This window comes from Sus scrofa, chromosome 1, assembly GCF_054392235.1.
Source record: "Sus scrofa isolate SSC_HxYL_T2T_F1_AM1 chromosome 1, Sscrofa_HxYL_maternal_Yorkshire_Landrace_v2.0, whole genome shotgun sequence".
NCBI classification, from domain to species: Eukaryota; Metazoa; Chordata; class Mammalia; order Artiodactyla; family Suidae; genus Sus; species Sus scrofa.
The window spans coordinates 239888750-239914096 of record NC_139383.1 but is presented as its reverse complement, the minus strand read 5'-3'; the positions used below and the strand labels follow the sequence as shown (position 1 = coordinate 239914096).

The 25347-nt window shown below is 40.5% G+C and overlaps 1 protein-coding gene across 4 annotated transcripts in view; it reads right to left on the bottom strand.

The window, feature by feature from the left end:
• The window catches only part of PCSK5 (proprotein convertase subtilisin/kexin type 5), a 454731-nt gene that overhangs the window by 242792 nt on the left and 186592 nt on the right, over window positions 1-25347 (bottom strand). For all 4 annotated transcript variants that reach the window (XM_021064998.2, XM_021065005.2, XM_084988113.1 and 1 more), the window contains exons 8-9: window positions 17304-17516; window positions 5956-6056 (exon numbers count right to left, since the gene is read on the bottom strand). In XM_021064998.2, the coding sequence (XP_020920657.2) occupies window positions 5956-6056; window positions 17304-17516 (314 nt within the window). The remainder of the gene's footprint in view (window positions 1-5955; window positions 6057-17303; window positions 17517-25347) is intronic.

The following is a 25347-nucleotide window of genomic DNA, read 5'->3' as shown; positions in this document are numbered from 1 at the left end:
ACCTATATGGGAAAAGAGAATGGATATATTTCTATGATGACTGATTCACTTTGATGTAGACAAAACTGTAGATCAACTATACACCAATAAAATTAAATTTTAAGGAAAGAACTAAGATATAATCCTTTTGTCTTGTGTTTTTTTTTTTTTTTTTTTTTTTTTTTTTTTTTTTTTTACTTAGAGCCACACCCATGGCATATGGAGGTTCCCAGGCTAGGAGTCTAATGGGAACTGAAGCTGCCGGCCTATGCCAGAGCCACAGCAATGCCAGATCCAAGCCAAGTCTGAGACCTACACCACAGCTCATGGCAACGCCAGATCCTTAATCCACTGAGAGAGGCCAGGGATTGAACCCACAACCTCATGGTTCGTAGTCGGATTCGTTTCCGCTGGGCCATGACGGGAACACCAGGTATAATCCTTAGTCTCAAGAATTTAGGCCTTATTTGGAGGAACAAAAACAACCAGCCAAAAATATCCAGAACTATATTCTATGAATATTCTACAATCAATGTTCTAAATACACCTATGTGGCATATTCTATAAACCAGTGGTAACAGGACAACTGAAATAAGAGAGAACAGATACCAAGAAAGTAGATGAGCTTATCCAGGAATGTGTGTATGTATGCATGCCTGTATGTAATATACCAGGGTGGCTAATGTTTATTATACACCTCATATATTTCTAGTATATCTAGAATTTATACATACGTATATGTGTGTAGGTATAGAATAGGATACATATTATAGAATATACAGATTAGAATAGAATAACAGTTTCCACTCTCATTTATTTTCTAAATTTAGATCCAGATACATTAGATGTTCTCAAAGGATACTGTCCCTGTGGCCCTGAGATATGAAATCTGAGGAAAGGGCTTTTGGGTCACTTAAAACAAGGATTTGCGGCAGATTCCTTATATCAAACTGTCTTTCTAAGTCTTAAGTAATTTCAGAAGTTTCTAGGCAACTCAGTCCCTTTTATTTAGCATTTCCTGTGCAACATTTCTTCTTTGTTGAGTATACGTTTTTCAAATTTCCAATGAGAGACTGTTTGCAATTCAAGACAAAAAGGTTTCTTTGGAGAACTTAAATTTTGAATTTCCTGAGCTGATGTTGATAATTTAACACATGAAATACTCCACTGAAAAAGCTTTCCTTTGTCAAGGCAGGAAAACTTTCTGTAGAACACAGTTTATGATTCTGAACACTCCATGTTTTTATGAATACCAGTTATTTCAACTCTTATCTTACAAACCATTTTATATGAAACATTATTTGCTAGCAACATTTTTTTTTTCTTTCTTTCTACAGGTCCAGAGTACTGGTAATATATACTAGCATTAAAATACAAAGCACCTTACAAATGTGACTTGATGTTTTACTAGGTTACTCACCCAAAACTATTAGTCATGTTCCACTACTTTCTTCATTTAAGAAAGCTACTCCCAGGACACTCATTTTATTTGAACTTTTTTTCAGTTACACTATATAAAAAGACATCATTTTAAGTAGCAATGACCCAAATCACTGATTTCATATTCCCTATGCACTCAGCTGAAAAAACCACAAAATTAGCCCCAAATCCGTAAAATCCAAATAATATAAATATTATAAACCTCTGAACCAATTCATATGTGATGAGGCTACACAAACACAGAAACGGGTTTCCCCCCTCTCTTTTAAGATGTCAGTGTTTTCTCTGATTCTAAAATTGCTCACAAGTTTTAAAAGGGAAAACATTTAGAGCTTCCTGGAGCCAGAGAACATCTTTGGGAGTAGGAAGAAATTATCTAATTTATTAGAAAGGAAAAGTTATGATCAGACTGTTTGAAGTGGCTGCAGAGCTTAAAGGAGTAGGTTTTTAGAGGAAATGAGAAGCCTTTTAGAGGAAGTGAGAAGTCTTGGGAGCGGTACACTTTTACCCAAGGATCTGGGGGTGTGTTATAGCGGAGTTGTAAAACATATTCTGACAACCCTACAGGATAAGGATGGCCAAGGAGTCCTATTGGTTATTGCAGCAGAGTTAATTCATGACCAAACTTTTGCTGAGTTCAGATAGGAGATCAGAACTCTTTGTCTGTTTCTATGTTTTTGTATTTGTTTTCTTTTCCCTTAGTTTCATAAGAAATTTTTTGGAAAAGCTCCAACCTTATGGGGAGCAAGAATGGAGAGGGGTCACAGTTGGAGAAGCATCCAGGGTCGAACCCACAGTCCTACGGATCCAGGCAAATATGCCGATGCAGGTAAACACCTGGGGACATAAAGGAAGCAAGCAGTGGGAAAGCTGGAATGTGGGCGTTTTTCCTGAGTAAATACTGTAATCTAATAACATTAGGAGCAATAATGCATTTCTCCTCATAGGGTAGGGAGAGCTGGGACATGTAGCTGGATAGGGAGTCAGCCCCTGCTTGCACCTTTTCACTGAACACCCAGCCTCATTCAGTCACTTGTCTGACCTGAGCAGGAGCTGCATATCTGTAGCACTGGCGGAGTCCTGGGTCATAATTCTGCCCAGCTGTACGCTTCTCTCTTCCTTCCTTACAAGGGAGTAATGTGGTTCAACTCCCTGCCCCAATCCTTGTTTTCTCTTTCCATGCTTTCAGTTACTCATGGTCAACTGTGGTCCAAAAATATTAAATGGAAAATTCCAGAAACAAACAGTTTGCTAGTTTAAATCGAGCACCATTCTGAGCAGTGTGATGAAATCTCATAGTCTTCCTGCTCTGCTCCACCCAGAAAGCCAACCACTGATATCATCATGGCTTGATGATCCAGATCACCCTAAGATGACCCTCCTGCTGATGGATCATCAGAACGTCAAGTGTACCTAAAACTATGTCCCAATGTCTACCTCATTTACCTCACCTCATCTCAACATTTTATCATCTCATGTCATCACAAGAAGAAGCATGAGTACAGTACAATAAGATATTTTGAAAGAGACCACATTCACATAATTTTTAATACAGTGTTTTGTTAGAATTGTTCTAATTTTAGTTATCGTTGTTCATTTCTAAGTGTGCCTAATTTATACATTAATCTATGTCACAGGTAGGTATTTACAGGAAAAACATAGTACATTTAGGGTTTGGCACTATCTATGGTTGAAGGCATTCATGGGGGATCATGGAACGTGGATAAGGAAGAGCTACTGTGAAGCTCTTCAACTTGCAACAGTAAAAGCTGAATCTCAAAATACCAAAATTTAAGTGTTGCTAAGAAGTACCAGTGGTGGAGGCTGGGAAACTGGGGGAGGAACGCTTATGGGGATTAAACTCAGCTTTAGAACAGTTGTAACCTTGGTACACTATTATTTGAGATCTTCATTATACTTTCATAGATTTAGATATTTTTTACTCCTGCGGATGACCCATGGCCTATGGGTATTAGTTTAACATAAATGCCTGACCCACTCTTTCCATACCCAAACTTCTTTCCTTTAACTTTCAGCTTCACTTACAGGCAGCGACTGGCCCGTAGAGCAAACTGATGGAGATGCAAGGAAAGGTTTATTCCTTCTTATCAGATTGTTGACTATCTACTTGTGCTGCATGATAGAACTAGAATGCTGAAAATACAATGGATTTTCTGTGTAAAGTGCATCTTAGACTTCCCTTCTACTTATCACAGTATTGGCAAAAATGCCCAAAATGCAAAGGCAAAGAAAAGAGGCAGTTTTCCAGTGTGTTTCTGAGCCCCAAAGGGACCTTATCCAACTGAGAGTGGTATTTGAGGCATAAAATTAAGAATTTTTCATTTGAGCTTACTTAGTGGTTAAAATAATTGTTATTGAAAAGAATACTGTTCTAGTAATACTTCAAGGAATTGAGTAGCATGTGTTTCTATAGCCAAATTTATGGTACTTGGTTGCCAAACTGGAAATTATCCCCTTTTTGGGGAGAACCGGGAGGTGCAGGAAGAATTCCTAATTCTTTTCTTTCAGTATTTTGTGAACAGGAAAATCCTCCAGAGAAATAATTCAGAATTTCAGAATGAAGATGATGTATTTTTCAAAAAGCCAATTTACAATCACCAAATGAAAAACATGGACAACTAATCTGCCGTCAAAACAGTCCAGGGGAAAGTTATAAAGTGAGTCTAGTTAAGTGCCAGTTCCTTGCTAAACTTTTAACACTTTAAAAGATAATATGTTGGATTGGTTTAATATTTAACCCTGTAAAAATGAAAAATCCAGACATTCATGGGAACTTGAATATCTCTCAACATCAATGCTTAGGGGCAGAAGGTTACCCAAAGATATGTTTCTTGCTATAGTTGAATATCTGTGTCCCCCCAGTCCAGAATTCATACGTTGAAACCCACCACCCAATATCCTAGTATTAGGAGGTAGGGAGTTTGGGAGATGATTAGGTCACGAGGTTGGAGCCCTCCTGAATCGGCTTAGTGCCCTTACAAGGGCCTCCAGAGACCTCCCTTGCCCCTTCCTTCTAATGAAAGGCTAACTAGGAGGTGAGTCCTTGGCAGACAGTAAGTCTGCTGGCACCTTCATCTTGGACGTTCCAGCTTCCAGAACTGTGAGAAATAAATGCTGACTGTTTATGAACTATTCGTTTTATGGTATTTTGTTACAGCAGCCAAAGAGATTAAAACAGCACCATATCCAGAGCCTCTATTGTTCTGCTTGTCTCAGTCCAAGGAATTACATGTAACTCAGCAATTTACTGAACCTGTATTACATCAAAGCCCAAGTGCTTCGACATAAGCCGTTAGCTTTATAGAGTCCGCTGTAAATGAAGGGAAGCCTTCTGTTCACTGAGAATGATATGGTACAAATCTTACCAATACCTGAGTCTCATCATGATTCTTACAGTCTTTTCCTTCACCTGTTATTGCTCTACATCATATTTAGATGAAAGAATCTTTCCATTCCTCCCTAGCACAGGGGTGCAAGGTTATTTTGGGAAAAATACATCATTACTTCAATTCATTTTTGTTATGATCCTCAGGTAAGGATGGCCTCAGAGTGCAGACCCACAATCCTTTCTAGAAAATCCTTGGACCAGATGTGTTTTAAATTCCAAATTTTTTTCAGATAATGGTGTCCATAGCAGGTAGTACACAAAACTACCAGTGGGGGCCAAGCCAGCACCTCATAATCAATACATTAATGCTTTAACAGTGAAATGTATGATGGTTCACAATAAATAAAGACTGAAAAACTTCAAGTCAATTCAGGGCAAGCTTTGCTATCATTTGAGTTTCAGTATCAAATTTGCCAAAACAACTTTCAGTTTTGGGGGCATTTTGGAATTGGAAATTGAGGGTAATAGCATGTAGAGGTCTACTAGGTTTCCAAAGAGTTAAGACAAACTGACCTACTGATGCTTAGAGAAAGAAGAAGTGGAACGTGTGGCATAAAAATCTAACCTAACAACCTAAATAACCTGAGTGGGCGTTCTAAGGGATCTTTTAGAAAGTGAATTTGACTACATTAAACAGGATTTAAGATAAGTGAGTTGTCTTTGTTCCTGGACTCCTGTCAAATGACCTTGACATATTCTATTCCCAAGAGTGAGTGTATGGCAGTTCTATGGTCAGGGAATCTAAGTTACATTGCTATTCTGCAGCGAAAGGGCCCAGAAATGGACAGACCTAACCATTCTGAGACTCATAGAACATTCCCAGACTATAATTAAAAATCTCAGCAAGGCAAGAGTATTGGAGCCAACTGGCATTGCTTGCTCTATGACTCCACAATAAAGTAATTACACAGTTTGATTTCTTAAGATAAAAACCAAAAACAGTTGCCTTTTCCCTTAATGGAAAAGAAAAAAAAATTTTTAAGGTCTAATATCTTAAGTTTTAAGGATAGAATTGGGAAGATTATACTCTGGGTTGTTGTGCTAGGCATTATAAACTAGCAAAGGGGTAAACAGTCTTTCAGCTGAGGGGTTGTCGTCAGTGGAGACAAAGGGAGATAAAGGCTTACTTGGCTTCCAGGGCCAGTGCAATGATGCCCGCAGCCATGGGGGCTGAGGCTGAAGTCCCAGTGTGGTTATCCGTGCAACGCTGCCTCAGATCCGTAGTAATCTAGAAGACAGAAGTGGAAAATTTAGAGGTTGGGGGGTCAAGGTGAGTCACATGCAAGTAGAAAGAAATGTACTCATAAAGCTGGAATGGAGGGATGTTGAAACAGTTGTTTTAAATTCCTTGTTCCTGAGCTCCTATGACCACATCACTTCACAGAGAATCGCCTGTATAAATCAACTCTGAAAAGGGGAGGATTTGGAAATTGGATTCCACTTGTGTTACACGCAGGGTCAGGACTAAGGTGAGCCTTTGGCCTGAAACATAAGGACTGTGCAAGTATCTGCTTAAATTGTACACCCTAGGCACCTCACTTTCCTCACTTGGGTCCCAGCTCTAGTTGAAATTACAGTTCCTTCATTATCCCAACATTTTTAAATCATCAAACATGTGGAGCCAATGACCAGACACTGAGTTAAAATGTGGGAACTCAAGGAATAAAGAGCACCCTGAAACCACCCATGACAATTACCTTGGGAGAGTTGCAGGTTTCAAGCAAAGGAAATGTTCTGCCATAGAAGGAACCTTTGCTTACAGACTCATTTTTAGAGTAAACAGAAACATGACTCAGATGAACCAAGGCTTCTTGATAGATAAAACACAAATGCTAACAAAAAGGTTGAATCTGGTACAAGTGATCACATCTCTAAAAGGCATGCTTGCATATGATAGGAGGTTAACCATTTGACGTTTTTCATTTTTTATTTTTTTTGTCTTTTCAGGACCGTACCCACAGCATATGGAGGTTCCCAGACTAGGAGTCCAATTGGAGCTACAGCTGCCAGCCCACGCCACAGCCACAGCTATGCCAGATCCAAGTGACCTACACCACAGCTCATGGCAACACCAAATCCTTAACCCACTGAGTGAGGGCAGGGATTGAACCCACGACCTCATGGTTACTAGTCAGATTTGATTCCACTGCGCCACAAGGGGAACCCCTTACATTTTTTTTAAACATCAAAATGTGAGTACTAGATCGTTTTTTTTCCCCTTGATGTGAAGATAGTTCACTTCACTTGTGGCGGAGTAACATGACCATCAGCAAATGCAATGTTTTTCAATCTTCATTTCATGATCATTTCACGAAGGAAGAAAAATTAAATGCAGAATCTTTACAACAAGAGGGAAAAAAAGCACTGTGGCATAAGACTTTGCACACCACTGTAAAATCTAAAATTTTAAAAATCCTCTATCGGAGTTCCCACTGTGGCACAGCAGAAACAAATCTGACTAGTATCCATGAGTATGGGGGTTTGATCTCTGGCCTTGCTCTGTGGGTTAAGGATCTGGCATTGCCGTGGGCTGAAGTATAGGTCGCAGATGAGGCTCGGATCTGGTGTTGCTGTGGTATAGGCCAGCAGCTACAGCTCTGACTCGACCCCTAGACTAGACACTTCCATACGCCAAGGGTGCAGTCCTAAAGAGATAAAAAAAAAAAAAAAAAAAAAAAATCCTCTCTCCCTGAAAAGAATCCATTGTTGCCCTTTGGGGCTAACATCTCTCCTGTGGGTAAGGTACAGGCTTGTGAGATGAGCACAGGAGTCTCTCTGTACTTACTGGAAGGCACTGGAAAATCTCTCTCAAGCATCAAGACAAATTTATTGTTCATATTTTACAGATAAGAAAACTGAGGTGAAAAATCTACAGAAAGGTGTAGGGGGACAGAGGTGACTAAACGAAACCCTGCTTTTCTAAGGTGCATCCTTGCAGAGAAGAATGAAGAGGAGCTGAGCTGGAAAGCAATATAATCATCACCAAAAGAAAGTTCTGCCTAACTCCTCAGAAGTGAGTCCTCCCACAAAATTCCCTCAGTGTCACATGAGGGTGTCTAAGGGGAAACTTTAATTATCTGCTATGGGGAGTTCCCATTGTGGCTCAGCTGTGACGAGTCCAAGGGGTGTCCATGTGGATGTAGGTTCGATCCCTGGCCTTGCTCAGTGTCATCAGGGATCCAGAGTTGCCCATGAGCTGTGGTGCAGGTCGCAGACTTGGCTTGGATGGATTCTGAGTTGCTTTGGCTGTGGTTTAGGCCAGCAGCTGTAGCACCGATTCAACCCCTAGCCCGGGAACTTCCATATGACATGGGTGCGGCCCTAAAAAAAAAAAAAAAAAAAAAATCTGTAATGGCTCTGGATTGACATCCTGGTGACTTAATTTCACAGGAGGCCATTAGTACTCAATGTCTTTTCGTTATGCTTTTGGACATGTCTAATGTTTGCAGACTGACCACAGCATAGAGGTGCTAATACAAAAGAAGTGGGAGAATGAATGAAAATACAGAGATGGTGGTGCGGAGAGAGGAGACCAGGCTGGCACGCTCTGCCAGAAAACTGAACGCTGGCCAAGAGCTGGACAGTGTGCTGGGCAAGCAGGGCAAGTTGTTTCTGGATTCACTGACTTGATTACAAAGCCATTCTCTGAACCTCCTCACTAGACGTTTGCAAGGTGTCTGGGTAAACAGAGCCCTACTCACTTCTATATTAAGAAACTTCCCAGGAGTTCCCATCGTGGCTCAGCGGTTAGTGAACCTGACTATGATCCTAGGATCCATGAGTATGCTGGGATCCCGAGCTGCTGTGGCTCTGGTGTAGGCTGGTGGCTACAGCTATGACTGGACCCCTAGCCTGGGAACCTCCATATGCCTCAGGTGCTGCCCTAAAAGACAAAAAGACAAAACAAACAAACAAACAAACAAAAAAAAAAAAACACACACAACAAAAAAAGAAACTCCTCCGATTTTCAATTCTTGACCTTTTTTGGAGGGAGGTGTAAAATATACACAACATGTATTTGCCCTTTTAACAACTTTTAAATGTGCAGTACAGTATTGCTAATTATGTGCACATTGCTGTACAATCACAGATCTCTGCAATACTTCATCTTACATAACTGAAACTTGACCAGCACAGCAACTCCCTGCCAGCCCCTGGCAACCACCAATCTACTGTCTGCTTCTGTGACTGTCACTGCTTTAGGCACCTCATGTAAGTGGAATTATACAACACTGGTCTTTTTTCTGATCGGCTTATTTCACTTAGAACAATTTCCTCAAGGCTCATTCTTTGTAGCATAGGGGCCAGGATTTCTTTCTATTTGGGCTGCATAATACTCTATTGTATTGTGCAGTATATTTTCTTTATTCATCATCTGTCAATGGGCTTTGGGGCTGCCTGGAACTGCTTGGTTATTGGGAATAATGCTGCAATAAACATGTATGTACAAATATCTCTTCCATAGCCTGTTTCCAATTCTTTTGGATAAATACCCAGAGGTGGGATTGCTGGATTGTTAACAAAGTTATTTCTGTTTCATTTGAATTATAGGTGAATTTGCAGCCTTATTTTCCAAAGGTCTAGTCCCTAAGTCAATGCATAAACAACCCAGAAGCAGCCTGTTTCCAGGTCTCCAGATACACTGTTGTTAAGAGATGGCCTTGCCTGCATTCTTCTCATTTTACCTCACCCTCATAGCCACATTCCTTTGCCAAGTTTTATTTTTTTCAATGACTTGTGCCTGGATTCAAGATTTTTCATGATGTTTTCCTACTTGGCTCACTTTGCTTATTCTTCAGCTGCACCAGACACTTTCAGTGCACAGAAACAAATCCAGAATAAACACTCCAAGTGTGTGTAGCATTTTGGAGTCTAATAAATAACCACCTCCAGTAAACCTCAAACTTGAACAATAAAAATGTTATGATGTTAGGTTTGCCCTACCATTATGCTCCATTGGAATAGTCAGCAGATAGATACACTACTTACCTAAATAACTACTTAGTATTTTATACATAAACACCAATTGTGTTAAATGCTATTAATGAAGGCTACCTTGTGGAATTGCACATCATCATCGTTGCCCTTTTATTATTATTTTTTTAATCACTTTAACTAAATGAAACTTGAGTCAGAGAAGGGGAGTGAAGTGGGAAGGTGATGGAGAGGGAAGAGGTTAAAAGGAAAGGAGAGAAAAGAAACAAAAACATCCTCCACTCCTTTCTCATCCTGCTTTAAGTGGAAATTCCAGCTGGGTCATTTCAAGAGGAAGTTACTGTCAGTGGTGGAGATATTTAGGTGTAAATTACCAGAAAGATCTAAGGCAGGGTTTTCATCATTAAGAGAAGTCACAGTATCAGGAAATTTTACGTCCATCTTTAAAAAGAAATGGCAACGACCACCAAGGAGCATGCAATCTTGAAGAAAAATGATGCTCCCCAAACTGGAACCACATGGGGGTAATCCCATTAATCACAGCACATGCATACAAGACCTGACAGTGTAATTTAAAAGAAAAGTTGCATTCAATAGCCAGCCCACATCATGGGGCTGGGAGCTCAGAGATTTGATATGTGAAAACAGAACAATAAAGCACTTTAAGTTTAGATTCCATTTTAAAGAACGTCTCAGAATTTGGTTTCGGTCCCGCTGGCGCATCCTGCACACTCCAAATTCCCTACATTCGCTACCCAAATCAGAAACAGAATTTTTTCTCCACAGAACTTCTCAGATTGCTCAAGAAAATATCATTTCTGTCCTTCAGAGTGAAGGAAATGGGAGATGACACCAGGCCCCCCCATGCCAGATCAAAGCTGTCTTGATCAGCAAATTAGATTTTCAGCCTGTCCCAGGATGGGTCACAGATGTCTTTCTGGACGCCACAAAGTTAGGGATGTCTTCTTTTCTTTGGGGAGAAGGGGTGGGTATTGCTGCGGTCAAGTCAGGCTTCCTTTGCGAAGAACCATCACTTTTTTTCATTCTAAGCTCCTATTTCCTAATATTTCACATTTTATTGCTTGGGCTGATTGGATCTTTTATTCTAACCTGTTGATGTCACTCTCCAGGGAATCTCAGTTCAGCATGACTATGGCCATAAATGACAAGTCTTTACAACAAGCCCAGGGTTAAGAGTTTCTATCTCCCTGATACCCTGTGATGTGTTTTATTTTGAGGGTGCCATACTGTCTCATATCTGTTAAAAGAGAAAGTGACCAGATCTTTTGAAAACATGAAATGATTCTACTGTCTGTTAGGTTGCATTTGTTCCTGGTGTTGATTTTGACTTAGATTAGAAATATGCCCAAAACAAAAAACAAAAAACCTGTTTCAGACACAGCTATGGAGGGTAAGTGCAGAAACTAGATCTTAAATGTTAGAAGTGGATTTATTAAGCACAGCAAAATCAAAAGGAACTGAGGACCAACAAATGCTTTCTGTGTTCATGGAAGTCACAAAGATGGGTGTGCAATTCAATCATGACTGACAAGGCCACACAAAATTCCACTCCCAACGTTGCTATGAGAAACTGCAACTGTGAAATGCCCACATAAGATTTTACAAATATGCGATTGCTGCCACAAAAGGATAGGATCCCATCTTATATCATAATTTGCATCTCGATAATGTTCAGCTCAGTGCTGTGTACAGAGCAAATGTAACAATATTTACTTGTTAAGTTGAATGGCTAGTGTCAAGCTCTTTCATACTCATTTTATTCCAGACTTTTAAACTCACCCACTGATTAAAAAACACTTTAAGGTCACTTCTTTATTGACTCTCCAAATAACACTAATACAAACTTATAAACGGCCTATAAAAATTATACATCTATATGTTTATATACAGTCTGGGACCTAAAGCATAACCATTCCTCTTACTACTAGTTGTTGTTACCACCAGATGCATGACTTCTAAAACCACCAGCAACTTGCAAAGAGGTAGGCAATGAACAATAAGTGTGCATGTGTGTGCACATGTTCATGTATGTAAAACTACATGTGACCTCTGCAAGGAAGATATACTATTTATTAACTAAGGAAAGGGAAGCTTAGAAAGACTCCTAAGCCCAAGGACACATAGCCACTAAAGTGCTGGCAAATGGTGAAATATTAAATCCTGAAATGGCAGCAAAATGAAAAGCCTAGCTACAGAGTGTGGTCACCATGACAGCAAAGGGGGCAGGTTCGAGACCATCACCAGCAATCATGGTGGAACTGGCCTTGGGATCCAGCCCCAGTCAGTGAATACCGCCACTCTTCTTCAGGCTGCAGTCAGAATCAGAACTTCTCAGGAGTAAACTTTCCTTCCTTCTTTTTAACATTCTCAAGAGAATATGGATGAAACTGCCATACAAACCAAACACATCTGGATGCGCTAGTCTTTAACTCATGAAACATTATGCTGGTTTCCAAATCAAAAGGAAAAACAGAGATGATAGCAATGACTGTGTCTAAACCATGAATTGAGTAGTAGGAGAGGGAACTTTCGGCAGAAGGAAATGTGTAGCTGCTTAACAACTATAGATGTGATAGATGCATTTGAATAATAAAAAAAATAAAGTAAAAAAAAAGAATAGAAAAAAAAGGAACATTAAAAGCAATAAGGTAATTCCTCCATGTGGAATTAGTCTTTCAGGCCAACCCTGAGATACCTCAGGCAGCAAGTTTGTTTTGAATACAAATAAATAATATGACATCAGAAGAAGGCTGAGGAGAACATATATTCTTGAAATCTTGGCTCCCAACACCCCTCCTAGGAGGAATACGATGGCCCCCATTTTCCAATCACTGAGACAAATTACTAGAGGAAAAAAGGGCAAAGGGTGAACTAGTCCCAAAAGAAGGAGATAATATAATGGTGGGAGGGATAGGAGATGAACGGCTTTATCGCTACAAAAGAACTTGGGAGAAATCCAGGAGGTAGTGAAGGATTATATAAAGGCAGGATCTTTAAGGCTTCTTGACTCTAAGAAGGGATGGATGTACACTTTATCTCCTAGCAAGATTCCTACAGGTGACGTCCCTGAGCAAAATATATTGTCAAACATCCTTTGCTTTCCCAACCTACCAGTAGAAGGAGCTTTTCTGAAAGAGAGCGAGCACCCATCTGCCTTATGTGACTGTATCAACACCTCATGAGGCTTCCATCTCTCTTGATGTCTGAGAGGTTTGTTTTGCAATTTCTTTTTTTTTTTTTTTTTTTTTTTCTTTTCAGGGCTGCACCTGCGACATATAAGTTCCCAGGTTAGGAATTGAATAGGAATTGTCCTATACCACAGCCACAGCAACTCAGGATCCAAGCTGCATCTGCGATCTACACCACAGTTCACAGCAATACCAGTTCCTTAACCCACTGAGAGGGGCCAGGGATCGAACCCGTGTCTTCATGGATACTAGTCAGGTCCAGAACCTGCTGAGCCACAACAAAAACTCCCTGAGAGTCATTTTTGCCTGAACATTAATTAAGTTCCTCTGGTCAATTCTTCAAACCTCAAGTAGTTTCCATTCTAGCATGGAGCATGACCAGTCCATAAGCAAATGTCTAACATTATCTTCAGTGGCTCACAAGACACTAGAGAGAAAACTAAACAGGATAAAAGAGCAGAAAGTCAAGAAAGGGAGGGTCAATCTTTCAGGGGAAGGTGAGGAAAAATAGCCTCCCTGAGAGGCAATCTGAAAAGAGACAGAAATGAAGTGGTTTCTGGGGAAAGAGTGTTCCTTCTGGATGACACTTCTCACATGAGAGGGTCCTGGCTTGAAATCACACAAAATGCGTAACAATCTTGGGCAGCTCAATGCTGGGCCCATAGCAATGAGCACCTCAGACTGGCAGAGTGTCTAGGTGAGCACTGTCTGAGGGTGTTAAGAAAAGGTCAAAAGGCATGAAATTCAAAATTAGTAAGCCATGAAAACGTAAATGTGCTGTTCAATATAATCACTGCCAGTTAGCATACTTAAATTCATATCAGTTCAAATATCATAAAAATTAAAGTAAAATCCTTCAGCTGCACTAGCCATGTTTCACATGTTCAACAGCCACATGTGTCCAATGACTACTGTTATGGCAGCACAAATGTAGAACATCTCCACTCCAGTAGAAAATTCTACAGGACAACGCTGACCTTTAGGACTATGAAAAAAAGTGTTTGTTGTATTCAAAGTGTATACAATTGAATATACTGTCATCAAAATATAAATCAAAGTAAATGTAGTAAATTCAAAGATTGAAATTGCTTTCCAGTCATGGCTCAGCGGAAACAAAACCGACTAGGATCCATGAGGATGTAGGTTCGATCCCTAGCCTCTCTCAGTGGGTTAAAGGATCCGGTGTTGCTGTGAGCTTTGGTGTAGGTTGCAGACACAGCTAGGATCTCAAGTTGCTGTGGCTGAAGTGCAGGCCAGCAGCTACAGCTCCAATTTGACCCATAGCCTGGAAATTTCCATATGCTGAGGGTGCAGCCCTAAAAAGTGTGTGTGTGTGTGTGTGTGTGTGTGTGTGTGTGTGTGTGTGTGTGTGATATTCTGGAATGCTTCACTTGCTGTAATTAGGTACACGTCCACCACTGTTCTGAATCTATTAAAGCCTGAGTGGATTACTAAGGTCCATGACTGTATGGACAGTGGCAGTGGGAAACTAAAGGATGGAGATGTGGCTATGTTATGCAACTCAGGGCAAGGTCTTCTGCCTACTTGTATACCATGAGAAGTACAAATAAAATTTATTTAACCAAAGTGCTTTCCCAGAGGCAGCGAGATCTTTCCTGTCTCTTGGATCCTCAGCACCTGCCTCTGTTCAACTCACAAAGGTGCTCCACGAATGAAGAATGAAACTGCGCTCTTCTGGAGAAGCTGCCAATGACAAAAGGAAATGGACGGCCTAGGGAGGGGAGCCCCACAACAAACAGAGACACTGCTGTTCCTGTAACACTCAATCATGGATGCCACTAACAGGATGTGGGCATCTCCCAGGGACCACAGGTATCTGGTTCAAAAGCCTGGTGAAGAAAAGGTCCCAAGCTCAGAGCAGGATTATTTGTCATTCTGACATCTAGAAGGAAAAGGGGCAGCTGGATGTTGCAGTTGTTAACATGTTCACTATCAAAGTGCCTTTCTTTACAAGGTGGGGGAACACATCATGGTTATATACATTGGAAAAATGAAGGTATGACAAACACCTCTGTTAACAACAGCTGGAGAAAGGAGGCGCCTGAGCTCCCATGATGCAGAAATTGACACTGACTTAGGGAACAACGTCAGCCACTTAACTAAGGGGCTTATTGCCACAGGCACTGGGTAAGTATTTATGCTCAGTATCCTGTTACCTTCATGAAAATTGGGGCTACTGGTTCCAGTTTTACTCCCAATTTATAGATGAGTAAACCAAGACATCATGGAGGTCATGTAGCCACTGAATGGTCAGTCTGCAGCTGCAGATTATAGTTTGAAAAAGCTACTGCCTTTCCTCTCCAACTGAAGGTTAATTTGGAAATGCAGACAAAATAAGAGCATCTGAGAGCTGGCTAGAGAAAAATTACTCATTGCTGCCATCAAAATGAGAAAAGTAAGCAAAAGGCAGAGAGAAGTGAAAAGTCATGGGGGCCATAGGAGCTACAGCATAATCATAGTTAATGGTGATGAAAGAAGATCAGGAAGATCAAGTGTAAGGAGTAAATTTCACAGAAGTGCTTTTGAGGTCCATCCCTCCACACTGCACTCTTCCATCTGGGGTCTAGGCAACATTTCCTTCTTCCTTGATATCCTGTTCACTGCATTATAAGCCTCTCTTAAGGAAGGCATTTGCGAACTTAAGAATACCTCCCCCACACCAGCAGTGTCATAGAAGATAACAGCATAAAATGGACATATTTACTTTGAAGTAATGGCAGGTTTGCTTTTAGATGCCTTCAGACAAGAAGAGAATTCTTGAATTCTTCAGTTCAAGAAGAGAATTCTGATCCCAGAGTTTTCATCAGGATTTTACAATGAAGAAGTGATGGATACCACTCAGTATTAGAGGGCCTTGAACATGAATTCTCAGAGATGAGCAAATTTGAAAGGCCAAAGGGATATTCCTAGATTAAAACACTTCTATAATGAAGGGAAATTATCATAAAGTGTCACTTTCCCATTATGAAAGCCATGAAACTTTAAAACTTGTCATCGTTGTATTTTCTCCATTTATATTTCACTTTGTATGGTGGAGTATGTTTACTGATGAATGATGGAGGTACCTACAGGTGAACTTATATGCATATTTTTAAGCCAATTATTATGCAGGAAGTATAGAAGGATGGGGGCAGGTGGGATATGTATGGGGTATGTATAGGGGCAGGGAGTTTTTATTTAAATCAACCTGAAAGATGTAAAAAGTGGCTGAGATGTCAAACATGAAAATCCTATAATAATCAGGAATCAAGAGGAACCAGACAGTTGTGGATGCAGAATTACACAAAAGAGGCAGTATGCTAACTCCTGCATTTCCACAGCTCTGTAAAGCCAGAGCGTGCATCATAGAATGACCCATACTTGAAGGAATCTACAGGATGTGAAAGCAGGAAACTGGATAAATGCTACAAAGTGTCAAGTATAGCAGCTTAGCTCCACTTTAGAAAGACAAATCCCAAAGCATTTTACAATACCCTGACCAGGAAAATAGCAAAATGTAAAGGTGTCCAAAATTTAGAGTCCAATGCAGTGTGGGGCATCCCCAAAGTGAGATCTTTCTTAAGCACCAATGGGTCAAGTGGTATGCAAACTTTTTTTCATTTGTTTATAATGACTGGAATAACTTCATGAACTAGGTATTAGTAAATGCCCCCAAAATACAGGTAAGGATGTTGAGATAGGAACACTAAGTAATATATCCAAAGTTGTCCAGCTATTAAATAGTTCAAGAATGAATGAAACCCATGCAGGCTGGTCTTCCAACCTGAACTCTTATCTGTTTTACCATCTGCACAGAGAGCAGATCATGTAGGACTATTTACTGTGCTTCTCATCCAGGCAAACTTGATTCTGCAGTGGTAGAGAAGCACTTTTTATACAGGTTTAGGTCACAATGAATTAGTTGGACCTACTTTGAAACCAAAGTACTGAAGCTGAGGTTCAAAGGCAGCAGGGGGACAGAGTGATAAGGGAATGGACACATGCACAAGGTGAAGTGAACTATTCATCTGTTTTCGGTAACACTACAGCTTAGATTTTATGCTAATGAACTCACTCTTTGCCAGAAAAAGATAAACAAAAACAACTGAAGCTTAATCATGTCTAAGTCTGGAATGTAAGACCCAGACAGGCCTATTCAATGAATTGGTAACAGAATGGTAACATTTACAAATGCCTGCACTGAGTCATCAGCTAATCTGACTCTCAATTTCCATGCATGACTCGCGCATACAAATGCATGGTCTTCCCTTGGTGTTTCAAAGGGAAAGATAAATAAATCAGTCATGCCAGAAAATGCAAATGTCACGTACTATTTTCTTATCATAGGACTCTCCGCTGCTGTAGGTCGTGGCAAGTGTAGACGAACACTCTTCCAGGTACCAAGGCTTCTTCCCGCTTTCGGCTGTGCTGCTGATGGAGATGGTGTAGATGCTATTGGTGTAGCCATCACAGGAGCAGTGGTCTTTGCTCCTCCCACCATTTCCCGAGGCCCAGACAAAAACAGAGCCGAGGCCTCTCCGACCCTGTGTACAAACAGAAAAAGTGAGGCAGTGGAAGACATGGTTCACATACACGAGATGAAGACAAGATCAATATCAACACGGCTGAATCAAGGCTTTGCAGGAGGGTTATAATGCTATATCTATAATAGGCTGGATCTGAGGTGCTTTCTGAGATGAGCTGCTTTTCAAAACTAAAATAATCTGGATGCCAAATACAGCATGACGACGATGGTTAATATAACCATAGTGTACACTTGAAAGTTAAGAGAAGATCTTAAAATTTCTCAACACAAGAAAAAAGGTTGTAACTACATTTGGCAATGGATGTTAACCGTACTTACTGTGGCCAACATTTCACAAATATATACAAATATTAAATCATTAATGTTGTATACGTGAAACAAATATGTCAATTACACCCCCCCAAAAAAGAAGCTAAAAGCCTAGAAGTAAGTAATAAGACCACCAATGATGATGGTGATAAGGGCTAACATCTCTTAGGTACTTGGTGTGGACCAAGCACAATTCCAAAGGTTTACATGAATTAGAATGAATTCCTCCAACAGCATGGTGAGAATGGCACTCTTTGTGTCCCCACTGTACAGATAAACGAAATGATGTTCAGAGGTAAGGTTTCTAAGGTCACAAAGCAGTAAGTGGATGGACAAAACTTGAATCCAGACAGCCAGACCTCAGAGTTGGAATAACTACCAATGTCACATGATATCCCTATAAATCTTCATCCACACAAAGCAGGTGCTATTACCTACTCTCATCTGACAGGTGAGCAATGAGAGGTTCAGAGGTAATATATTTGTCCTGAAATCACATCATTAGTCAGAGGCAGAATCTGGGGCTATGTTCTTCCTTCCAGAGCTGTGCCTACCAGGTCCTCTCTCTGGCTGGGGAATTAATTATTAGGATGGTTTAATTAACAGATGCTGCCAAAAATAAAAGGACAGTGGAGCTCCGGTCATGGTGCAGCAGAAACGAATCCCACTAGGAACCATGAGGTTGTGGGTTCAATCCCTGGCCTCGCTCAGTGGGCTGGGGATCCAAGGTGTTGCTGTGAGCTGTGGCGTAGACCAACAGCTATAGCTCTGATTCGACCCCTAGCCTGGGAACTTCCATATAATGCGGGTGCGGCCCTACAAAGCAAAGTAAATAAATAAATAAAATTAAAGGATATCAAGATCACATATATTCAGGAGACTTTGAATTAAGCAAAATTAAACAGGTTCCCTTAATACAGAACTTCTAAGAGTCTTTAGTGAGGGACTATTCCTTGCAAAACTCTTAAGAGAGGGCCCTGATATGAAGTTCTTCCCAAACATATTTGACTATGGATATCCTCTTCAACCAGATCCAAGAAGTCTTTCTTACATCCTTTATGTCAAAAGGTAGCATCAACTCAAAGACTTTCCTAAGGTCAAAAAATAATCAAGAAGGAGCAAAGTAGAATATAGATGTATTGAAGCATATTGACTATTTTGCTCTAGAAGATGAGCTCTTCAGGAGATAAGAGAAAAATAAGCCAAATTTAAGAGTATCTCTCAAAACAGCTGTAGCTGAATTCCTCAGAAATTTTACCATTTTAAAACTACAAGGCAGACTAGGACACCTAGGCCAAATCTATAATTTTTTAATTAGGAAGTGAGAACTAAAGTCACAAAGCTAATAATGGCTAAACTTCTTCTCTTCTTTCTAGGCCCTAACGTTTCTGGTCTTGGGTGGAGGAAAAAGTATTTGGGATGTTGTTCTGGAATTTCTGGAAAAAAGAGCCAAGGAAAGAGACGAAAAAGAATCTAGAGTATCTTTGATAAACTCTGCTTGACCTTGAATCCTCAAGGAAAAGAGTATTTACAACAGGATTCGACTTGACCTGAGTACAGATTTCTTTTTGTCCTTCAATGTGGAAAAATGCAATATGATTACACAGGAATGGGAAAAATTCATGAAGAGAGAGGGGAACTTCTGGATGTTACTGCCACTAGACAGCTGGACCTAGTTTACCATCCTTCAGATTCCCATCCAAATATTCATGAAGCATAGAGAAGGATGCAAAAATCACTGAGCATCATAAGCTAAGGACTCTATTCAATGCTTCGAATTCTCTAGAGGGAATTACTGCTCACTAAGTTGTGGATGGCTAGATTGAGAAACTCTGGTGACTGATACACATGCATACTGCAGACACAGGACACTGCAGCCAAAGAAGAATAAAAAGGTTCCATTTCATCTCCGATACATGCCCTGTTTCTCACATCAACACTGAGGGGCTGTGGTGCTAGCAAAAAGCACGGTCACATCATAGCCTAAACAGAACACATGAGATAATGCAAAAACCAACCTAGTATAAACAGCATGGTATCAGAGTAAAAGCCACAAAATGATGAAAAAGCACATATGGCACAATCGCATTTACATGTCTATGTAAAATTATGACTCTGTGCTTGTGTATAAACCTCAACGAAAAGACCTTTAAAAATGTATTCAATTTTTAAAGAATATTTAAAAAGACAGTATTCAGAAGGTACTTTTATGTTCATGATGCCATAACAAATGTGGATATAAAATGATACAGTATAATCCCAGTTTAGAAAAAGTGCATGTGTGTACACACAGTGGCGTTTAAGTACGGTACAGTTATATACTTAAAGCTACCATAACGTGACAATGTAACAGAACTTTTTCTGTTTGCTAAGATTAGGAAAGGATTTTCTTTTCTTTTTATATCAATACTTCGTGACCATGTACGATTTTTATAAGCAGAAACAAACACATTTATGTCTCTATTAAGGAGGAAAATGCAGGGCCAATTCTTATAATTTTTACTTTATAATCAAGTGGAATTTTACACATAGAAGGTTCATTGTGCACAAAAAACCACAGAAGCTAGCATCTAGAGAAACTTACCATGCACCAAGCACCGTACAAACATTATCCTGCATCATTCAAGTGTATATCATTATTTTACAGATGAGCAAACTGAGGCTAAGGAAATGCTCACTAATGCCAGAGCCAAAGCTGAAATCAAGGTCGAGCTAAGGCCATAGCCTTTAGCCCTTACAACAGTCTTCTTTTGGGCAAAAAGTGGTTTGGTGGTGGCTATACTGTTTTTGGCCAAATTCCCAGTGTATTCAGTGAAGCTTGGCATGAGGATCTAAGAACAGACCAGTCTCCACGTCCTCTCCAGACCTGAAGGCAGAATTAGAATGATAAGAAAAGATGCATGCATGGTCCTGAGTGTCCTCTTGGGGAAGAACATGGGTTCTGATGCAAAATTCCGTCCAGAAATTCCAACCTGACAAGGGTTCCCTCAGAAGCATGACCACAAGTCATTCTATTCTGGCAGTGTCCACAGATGACAACACTGTGGAGGAAAAATGACACTACTATGGGACCTTTAGAGATCCACTGGGTTCAAAGAAACCCAAATTGGTTGACAGGACAGTTGGGTCACTGCTGTCTAGAAAATGTCCCTTCCAGACAGAGGTGATGTCCTCACGGATAATTTGAGGGAATTATATTACAACTGGGCATAGTTGAGGCAAACTCCAAAGCATGGTATAGGGCCAGTAACTGCCCCCACCTCCACCCCTGGGCCTGAAGGGAGCCCGGGAGAAGGGAGACACTGCAACTGAGACAGGCTAATAGGAGTTGAAAACTCCAGGGGACACACCAACCCATGGTGGCCCTACAAAGAAGGAGCCAGGAGAATATGTGCATAGACCCTGGTCTCTTCCTCCCTCTTTCCCATTTTTGGCTATGCTTCCTGCTGGCTGAGCCCCAGCAGAGGCCAGAGGACCTGGAGCCCATGGCAATCTGTATCCCAGAGCAGAAAGCTTGTGGAGGGAAGGGAAGAGTGATGTTGGAGGGTCAAATGGAAGATGTAGTTTCATCCTTAAACTGTGTATGAACTGTGCCCCCCCAAACTCATATGGTGATGCCCTAACCCCCAATGTGACTATATTTGAAAATAGGGCCTTCAAGGAGGTAATTAAGGTTCAATGAGATCATAAGAGTAGAGCCCTGATCCAATAGGGATGGTGTCCTTTTAAGAAGAAGACAGCAACAGTATGAGAAAAGAATGTGTGTGTGTATATATATATGTATGTATGACTGGGTCACTTTGCTGCACAGTAGAAAAGAACAGAACACTGCTAATCAAATATATTTTAATAAAAAACAATTTTTTTTAAAAGTACATGCACAGAGGAAATGTCTTGTGACAACACAGCAAGAAGGCAGCTGGTTTGTAAGCTGAGGTGAGAGGTCTCACTAAAACCCAACTCTGCTGGCATGTGGTCATGGACTTCCATGCATTCAGCCTCCAGGGTGAGAAAATTTATTGTTTAAGCCACCCAGTTTGTGGAGGCCTCTTACAGCATCCCAGGCTGAGGAGCACAAGGTGTCTGGAGAAGCTAAAGGATGAGCTACCCCCTGTGGAGGCTACAACATATAAAGATGTGGCCACAGCTCGGTCTACAAGGCCATCTGACCTTCCTGCCTGTGTGTATGGCTGATGATTAAAGTCCCAGAAATAAACAGACTAAATTTGTGGGTTGAAAATGCCATCAAGACAGCTGCTGAAGATCTAGGGGGCTAATTTGAAACAATTAGCAATTCAAAGGTTTATTTACTACAGATGCACAGGAAATTTTCATTAGTGCAAAATATTCAGAAAGCCAAAACATGTGTTGTAGAAAAAAAATCTGGACATTTCTTCAAAATTCAGAGAAATTTAAGAATTAAATCTTAATGTGGAATGTAGGGAGAAGGGAAGGTGGGCAGAGAATTATAAAGAGAAAAGAATCTTGAGACACATATTCTGCCAAGTACAGGAAGTGACGTTGCCTTGTTTGGTAAAGTATTGTGATTTCAATTGGTTATTTATATATAATTTTGAATGAGAAAAGAAAAAAAAATCATCCAACTTATACTCAAGTTAAAAGTTAGCAAATTTATGTCAAAATATACAGTGAAATCCACACAGGACTCATTTGACCAAACTACATATTATCTTTCATTGTGTATTTAATTGTGTATGTGTTTCTTCTCATGTATGCCCTACCACAATTAAATTATAAATAAGCCATAAGCATTATTATTAAAGCTAGAAAAAACTGGATTTCCTTGAAGTTCAGGTCAGAAAGGGCTACTTTATGCTGGATTATCAATTTAATCATGCACTGCAAGCCAGTGGATACAATGCTCCACTATATCTATGTTTTTTTTTTTTTTAATTAATTTATCTTTGCTTTTTAGGGCCGCACCCACAGTATATGTATGTTCCCAGGCTAGGGGTCAGATGAGAGCTGCAGCTATAGCTGCTGGCCTTCTCCACAACCACAGCAAAGCAGGATCCAAGCCATGTCTATGACCCACACCACAGCTCACAGCAACTCGAGACGCCCTACTCACTGAGTGAGGCCAGGGATTGAACTCGTATCCTCATGGATACTAGCTGGATTTGTTTCTTCTGCACCATAACAAGAACTCCCTATATCTGTGATTTTGTACCCATGGATTCAACCAACCATCGACTGGGTAGCAAGGTGGTATGTACCACTGAAAAAAACATCCATGTAGAAGTATACCCTTGAAGTTCACACCTGTACTGATCAGGAGTCAACGCTGTTCTTAAGGGTCATGACTAAGTGACCAGAGACGTCTTGCAATACAAAAGACACAACTGGACACTGTGTAGGGTGTTTTCCTATATATTGGTTAACTGGAAGCAAATGAGATACACTTTTACAGATGAAAAACATAAGTAACCTAAGTAATGGGCACACTATCATGTAAGCAAGAGCAGAGTGGAGACAGCAGAGGGAGACCCCCAAGTCTGATCAGAACCGCCATATCTGTGTGCACGACGTGAAGAGACAATAAACAACTGGAGGATGATGACCTCTCATTCACATGTGACTGTCTTCCAAGGACAGCCTGATACCCAGTTTACCAAAGCCCCTAATGCTTCACTCCTGTCTTTTTCTCATCTTCGTACATTCAGTGAGAGATGAGCACAGTCCATGGAAGCCCTCCCATACACAGTACATGGATAAAGGGCTTCAGGCTGGAAGGGGCTCCAGAAAGAGAAGACCACCTACAACTATTCAGGAACTGAGATATGAAAAGAAAACTGCTGGTCTCTTCAAAGCTCAAAAACATTTTGACTAGCATTTCCAAAATAAATCTACTTCCTTAACAGAGCAGGGTTCAATGAAAGAAACAGGCCTGGTGTAGAATCATGATGTAAAGGTGAAACAGCAGCAAAAACAAACTTCTGAAAGGTTACTGTAATACTCACACAAGATGTCTGCTCCAGAATTTAAAAATACATATCACTTTTTAAACCATTACCTAATAACTCTTTGCATCATTACCATCAATAGGACAGATGATTCACATGAAAAGGAAGGCTCTTTAAAGGTGACCTGAAAAGTAATCTGAAAAGAAATATAATCCAGGATTGAAAATAAATCAAGAACAGATGGCCACCCAGCTTCTCCTAATGCCTTGGAAACGGCACTGCTGTAGCTTGGTCGGACAAAGTCTTCCTTGGGAAGGCTCCAAAAGGATGCAGTCCTGGTGCTGATGTGATCAGATGTCTTTGGGAAAGACCCAAGACTGAGACTTGTTTCTTCAGTGAGTGCAATTGGGCAGGATGGCGATGGGCATAGGGAAATTACATGAGACGGAATCAAACCCAAGGAATAAAGGGGGTCACTCCCCACCAAAGCCCAACGAAATCGTATAACACAGACAGAGCTGTTTTTAAAGGAGTAAAAAGACATGTGGCCTCTGAGGATCCAGAATCTAGGGATTAAGTGCTGCTTTGGTCACAAACAATCCTATACTGATGTACCGGCCACAATATCCTCACCTGAAAATAAGCATGCTGGACTCGGATATACTCTAGAGTATATACTCTGATGCACTCTACAGTCCCATGTACAGAGTACACAGGTTTCGCTTGATTCCACATCTGCTCTCAGAATAGTCAGCTACTGTTCTTTCAGAATGACTAAGGTAAGCAGAGGAACTACTCTTAAGCATGTGAAAACCAAACGGTCCTCAATGGTGGTTTATTTGATTATTTTGAGTGCAGCCTCAGCAAAATTATTATCCATTTGTTTTCAAAATGCTTTAGAATGAATGAGTTTCTACTGTACAGCAAGAAAACTGTATCCAGTTTCGTGGGATAGACCATGATGGGAAGATAGCACAAGAAAGGGAAAAAATATACATATATATATATGTATGATTGGGTTACATTACAGCAGAAATTGGCATGACACTGTAAATCGACTACACTCTAATAAAAAATGAAAAGAAAATGCTTTAAAATGCAAAGCAACAGCTTTCCAAAGATAATCTCAACAGGGAGCCAACAACCAAGAGAGTGTCCTCCACACACCCTCTGGTGTTCAGTCTTCCCTCCATGCCTGCCCCGCTGCTATTCTCAATCTTCCCATCCTGCTTTATTGTTCCACTGCCAGAACTGCCCAGGTAGCAGGAAATCAGATTTGGAGGAAGGACTGGAAGGACTGTCTCAATGTCCACACACTGATTTACAAAGAGCACTCTGTGGGAGTGTCTTCCCCAATCTCATTCTATGTTTCTTTACCTATCAAAGGATGGCTGATGAGAACAAAAGATTGAAAACATAAATGCAGTTATAGCAACAGCAAGGAAGGCTATTTCTACCTTCCTCCCTTTTCTCAAGGGGTGACTTTCACTCCCTCCTCTTCTGCTGTTTCTCAATCTCAGCCATCTTTTCTGGCTCACAACAATCAGATTTTTTTTGTATTCCAGTTTGCTATGTACACAAAAGGTCAGTAAGCCA